This window comes from Belonocnema kinseyi, chromosome 8 (assembly GCF_010883055.1).
Source record: "Belonocnema kinseyi isolate 2016_QV_RU_SX_M_011 chromosome 8, B_treatae_v1, whole genome shotgun sequence".
NCBI classification, from domain to species: domain Eukaryota; kingdom Metazoa; phylum Arthropoda; class Insecta; order Hymenoptera; family Cynipidae; genus Belonocnema; species Belonocnema kinseyi.
The window spans coordinates 140,064,739-140,071,016 of NC_046664.1; the positions used below are offsets into that span (position 1 = coordinate 140,064,739).

A 6,278-nucleotide genomic window follows, 5' to 3' on the forward strand; every position below is an offset into this window, starting at 1 on the left:
AAGGCACAATGCGGCACTAAAAGTGCTTTATTACCATATCTGTCACTCTGAAAGCATTAACCTTAATATCGCTTCTCTAAATGCTCCTAGGGAAATAGAGTCAATTGTAGAGAATGAGAAGTGCCGCATCTACTGGAACTTTATATTCTCGGCAATTGTTTCTGTTGCACACCCGAGGCTTGGCATGGTTCTTCTTGACTTCGAAAAGCGAACCATGTTCGTTATCGAATTTTCGGCACCAGCTGATAAAAACATCATAACCAAGGAGAATGAAAAGAAAGAGAGGTATCGAGACCTTATAAGGGAGTTGCAACGATTGTACCAAGGGATATGAACCATAATACTGATTTTTTCAACTTTTTCGACTTACTTTTTTCCAATTATTATATTTGAGTGAGGTGTGTTTTTCAATATTTTTCATTGTGTTGTCACATGTTTCTCTTTTTCAGAACAATAACGAAATACTTATGAGCTTTATGAAAATACTATTATTGGGTCTATAATATTTATACGTCTATAAAATATGGCTTGATTGTAATAAATACTTATAATTCTATTCCATTATACGTAACTGTATTCCCTCGAATACAATTGATACATTTTGTGCGTGGTTTCTATCAAAATAAATGAATTACGTGCCGACAAAATACTTTCGAGCGCTATTGTATACTTTATAAAGAAATATGGACAGTATACGAAATTAGCTAGAATGAGGGGATTGGTAAAGGTAGAGACAAGATGGAAATTTCGATTTGATTTTAAAATGCTGAAAGGTTTTAAAACATTTTTCTGATTTTCAAAAGTTACACGTACGATATTTAGAAAATTGCATTATCTTATTTAGAACTTTGAAGTATTCCTTAACCGTTACAAAAACATCCTACGCATATCTAAATTTCATATTGATGTGATATTCCGTATATATCCCTACGATGTCTGGAATGGAAAAGAAGTGATCGCCTATTATTCAGGTCTTATGTTTTTAAATAGTAATATTATTACCTAGAAGAGCACTTGAAGCATTATGTCGCAAGCTTGCCTGCTCTAGTTTACCTAAAGACATTGAGAAAAATGCGGGCTTCTCTCAAAAGTTGCTTTTGGTTTTCTTACATTTGCTACAAATGCAAATAATTTTTCGTGTTTTAATTTCTTTAAACAATATATTTAATATAAATGTAAAATAAGCATTTAAAAATCCAGTGGGTTACTTGAAAAGCGAGCAAATTGCAAAATTGAAATCAAAAAAGTTTATGAAACCATTGTAAGTTAATGATTCCATTATAATGGTTTTTAGTGAAATTAGAAGAAGGTCGTAAAAATAAAGAGTACAAGGGTCTGTGTAATTATTTCGTGATGCGTTTTTCTGCTAACTTGTACCAAACCTCTCCTCTAAGGCTTTTTCCGTAGTAAGTTTATGTAAGTTTAAAATTGTTGTAATGCTGAAGCTAACGCCCCTCCCTATAAAGGCATTGCATAATAATTGAACAGACCCTGATTACTAATAAACAAAAATTCTAAATCGCCATACTCGTAATTTTAATAAAACAATGAATATATGTATAAGAATATTTGTGTAGTTTATGTGCTAAGTACACGCTGTTTAGAAAATGTTTACGGAATTTTGTTTCAATTCATCCTTACTGACTCATATTCAAAATTTAATTGCAACTTTAAACTTTCAGAACCCTAAATTTAGTGTACGGAAATACTACGGAATTATTGGGATTAATTGGAACTAAATTCGTATCACATGAAAATATACTTGACAATGGATCAAAAGACCCATCTCGAAAGTGCTACTGTGATAACGTAGCGTGTCAACCTAGTGGAGTCCTGAATGTGTCTTTATGTAAATTCGGAGCTCCTGCCTTCATTAGTTTGCCGCACTTTTATTTAGGTGACTCGAGTTACAGAGACAGTATCGACGGAATGTTTCCGGAACAGGAGAAGCATGAAACATATGTAGTACTCGACCCGGTAAGTATGATCGTTTAGTAAACATAAATTAGCCCATGAAGTAATATTATTTCTATATCAGGACATATATTATTTCATCTTGAATCAGCGATATGCATCTCAAACAAAGACTGCAATCCCGAGTTTCATTAGGTCATAGCAGAAAATTTCGTCCAAAGATCTCCAGCTAGGCGCTAGTTATCCTATCTCCTCTCTCCCGGGGTATCGACTGCTTACAATGGGATTAGATTACGGTTATTCATTTTTAAAATGAAACAATCTTTATACTTCATGCACGTTTAGTAATGAAAAAAGTTAATGAAAGTAAAACTTACAGATGGTTGGTGTAGAAGCGGCCTTCGTTTCGGTAGGAGGTCGTAAAGGGGGTGATTGAAATAAACTAATTTTATATATCGAGTAGCACGATAATATAAAAATTAAATGAAAGCTGAAAACCCTGCTTAAACAAAAAAATCGTTCCTGGGCTCAAGATGGCCAACATATTCGTCAGGGGTATTTCTTTATGCAATTTATTTGCTTCTGCTGCGATACCATTCGCTTGCAATGCGAGAAGTTTATAAAGGAAGCATGCAGAAAGTTTTCAAAAATATAGTATATTCTGATACTTGGAGGATATATACATAAAAATGCAATTCGAATATATTATCAGAAATTAGCGTAAGGTGCGATGGATGATGATTGAGGTATTTCTAATTCAGTAACGAGTAATTTGTACAGTACAGACATACCGTAAACGATTCCGAACATGTTGATACATCCAGTGCAATAATAATTAACAAAATGTACCATAATGAAATACGCAATTCGAAATACCGTACATCTAACTGCTCCCCTTCTCCATAAATCTTAAAAATAAGATTATGAAAAAATGTTTTTTTTTAATTATCTAAGAATCATCAGATTACCTTTTTAATTGTGTGTGCATGTATATATTTGAATAAAGTTTTTACCACTCTTAGCTTTACCCCATAAACAATCACGAGGGCGTGCTGGTGCCTATAGTTACATATATTTTTACATTCTAAATCAACAACATAACTTAACAAAGAAATTGATATATATTTTTTTCCTTTATTGAAATATTCAGATAAAAAATAAATCATATATTTATAACCTTTTGATATTAAAATAAAATGATTGGAACATTGCAAATATTAACACAACTACATCGAAATTAAAATTATAGTTTTGTAAACACGTAAATCATACGTAGAATAATACACATAAGTAGTATGTCTTACACACACGTCAGAAATAAGCAGTATCATATCCAATATCAAATGATAACAAATGTTTGTTATCTCAGCTTACTAGAACAATTTTCTAGATTTATTAAAGCTTTATTAGCACAATGCCGAGGAATAAGTGTAAACATGAAGAGAATCGAAGTAAAGTTTGTGCTTCTTGTTGAAGAAAAATTTATTTTGGAAAACAGAAGGTGGAAAATTTTGCCATAAATACAAATTTTTTTGAAAATGTTAAAAAATTCTATCCTAAATTTGATTTATCTAATTCAAAGTTTCCTGTGAGTATTTGCGGTAATTTTCGATTGGCGTTAAAAGAAAAAGAAACACTACAAGATGCTTACCGATCGTGCCTAATTATGAAGAGATTAAATTTCTTGCTAAGACACGAACATCTGACAATGTAAACAGAGCATGTAATTGCTATGTATGCTTAACAGCGAAGTCTACTGTTTATAATAAAGTAATTAAAGGTAGAGTTCGTAAACGAATACCAACGGTAGTCATTTATAAAAAGAACGGTTTATACATTGCTTTAAAATTAATGACACCGGAAAAGAGTGGAATAAATAAAAAAAATGAGTGGTGATGAAAATAAACAGACAAAAATGTTAATATTGACCTCACTTCAGTCAAAGGAAAACAACTTAAACTTGTTATTAATCCATACCAAGAAAATAAGATGTTTATTATTGAAGAAAATACTTGATAACTTCCAGACTAATACTGACATTAGTATGAATGCAATGCAAAAATTTGTAAACTTTATAAGGAGTAGTGGTGGAAAAAATTGCGTTCCTTTTTATTAAAAAGAACATATGTGTAATTGAGAAAAATTATTAGAAGATATTTACAGAACGGATGCTTTTGAGTTTGATGTGGAAGGTAGTAAGCCTAAAGTTAAGAGACCTGTTGTGTGGGAAAACGCTGAAGAATTACTTGAAACTATTATTGAAAGGCAAAAACTTGTGTGTAATTGTCAAATAAAATGAATGGCAGACGGAGGATAAAGCTTTTTAAAGTATGTATGTCGGTTTGGCCTGAAGATTCAAAAGAATATTTCATTGATCAAGTTCAAAAGAGAAGTTCATATGCAAATGGTGGATCGAGTAGTAAAACATCAAAGTTTACAAGTATAAACAAAATATTTTTGCTGTATGTTGTTCCACAGGTGAAAGAAACCTATGAAAATGTTAAGCTACTTTTTGATTTAATAGATATAAATAAAATATCTTTTCGTTTTGCCACAGATCTCAAACGTCTGCTTATTATAAACAGGGGTTCGAACGAAATTAATGGGCATTTTCATATATTTTCCACTTATTTCTTAAAATTCCATATAATTTACCTGAAGATAATGCTAAGTATGAAAAGTCACTGGAAAATAATGCAGCTATGGAGGTAAATTGTCTTATTTGTGTTTCATCAAAGCTTTATGTGGAAAGAAACAAAAAGGAACGTAACGAAAGTTTCGTCACGTCCCTTTTTGTTGTTTTTTACATAAAATACGATTAACACATAATTTTGATATTGTGCTTTCGTAGACTCATTATGTTTGTATATTTTTTTAGACTAAGCTTAGTTTTTAGCCAAATTCTTTTAAATTTATCGAAATAATTGGCAGATATCTGAAAATGTCCCTTAATTTCGTTCGAATCTCTGATAATAAATGGTCAACAAACAGCTGCTGCAACCCATCCATGTCCCTATTGTTTTATTTCCCTCGCTGACCTAAGAACAGAATCAAATTCAAAAAGTGATAGTGATTTTTTTTAATTTAAAGACTTTCAAAGATTTAAATAATGATTTTCAAAAGTTTGAGGCAACGAACAAAATAAAAACAAGGAAAAAGGAATGCAATAGTGCGATCAATGCTCCACTTTTCGATGAAGATGGTAATGTTAAAGTTATTCAGAAGTGTATAATTCCTGTGCTGCACATTTTACAAGGATTTGTTATACATTTATTTTGGGACGGGTGGGTCCAACGAGTAGGCTTAGAAAAAGCATTAATTTCGCCTAATAAGTTGAATCTTATAGAAAAAGACTACCATGGAAATGTGTTTGAAGGAAATGCTTGCAGAACGTTGTTAAAAGAAGCAGGCAAACTTTTAGATTCGTTAATTTACAAAAATATTGGTCAACTTGCAATGGTTCCTTATGTTAGTGCATTCAAAGCTCAAATTGATAACTTGAAGAAAGCTGTACTGAGTACTGATGTTCGCATAACTTTGAAGTTGCATATACTATATTGAAGATGTAAGGTATGGAGGAAAACTAAGATTAGCAGTTGTTGAATTTTCATTCACGCATATTTAAAAAGACATCAATTCTGTTGACATCAACAAAGTTGCATTATTTTTCTTATTTTACGTTGCTAAATTTGCATTTAAAAAAAAAAGTGGAACCATAGGCACCACCATGTCCTCCTCGTTGGTTCTGGGGTAAAAGCTAAGAGTGGTACAAATTTTATTCAACTATATACATGCACACACATTCAAAAATGTAAATCTGATGATTATTAGATAATAATTTTTTTTAATGATCTTGTTTTTAAGATTTATGGATAAGGGGCGAAGTTAGGATTTCAATTTCAACGGGACTATATTGTCTGAACGATACTGAATCAAATCTCATACACCATTTCCGTTGACATTTTTGTTCGATTTAAAACCGGCTGTAGAGCACCTTGAGCAATGTATGACTATTGAATGGTTGATCTCTTCACAAACAGTAATAAGATCCATTACCCCTTTGCCGCAGATGGCAAAAACTTTTTAATTGTTTTAAAACAATATCATTTTAAAAAATTTTAACATTTTTTTAGTATTTTTTTATGTGATGTTTTTGACCTACAACAACTGTCTTTTCACAACAATTCTATAAATTCCCTAGATTTACGCAGTATTCCCCGAACTGATTGGAAGGGTACGCCATACTAAAAAAAATTAAACATAATTTTCATATTACCATCTGGAAAGTTCACATGACTATATATACTTAAACACACAAACACACACACATGGGTTGTCTGTGTTTAGGTATAGTGTGTGTGTGT

The 6,278-nt window shown here is 31.5% G+C and overlaps 1 protein-coding gene across 7 annotated transcripts in view; it reads left to right on the plus strand.

The window, feature by feature from the left end:
* The window catches only part of LOC117177723 (protein croquemort-like), a 203,469-nt gene that overhangs the window by 127,537 nt on the left and 69,654 nt on the right, over positions 1-6,278 (plus strand). For all 7 annotated transcript variants that reach the window (XM_033368614.1, XM_033368616.1, XM_033368617.1 and 4 more), the window contains one exon: positions 1,683-1,977. In XM_033368614.1, coding sequence (XP_033224505.1) covers positions 1,683-1,977 — 295 coding nt within the window. The remainder of the gene's footprint in view (positions 1-1,682; positions 1,978-6,278) is intronic.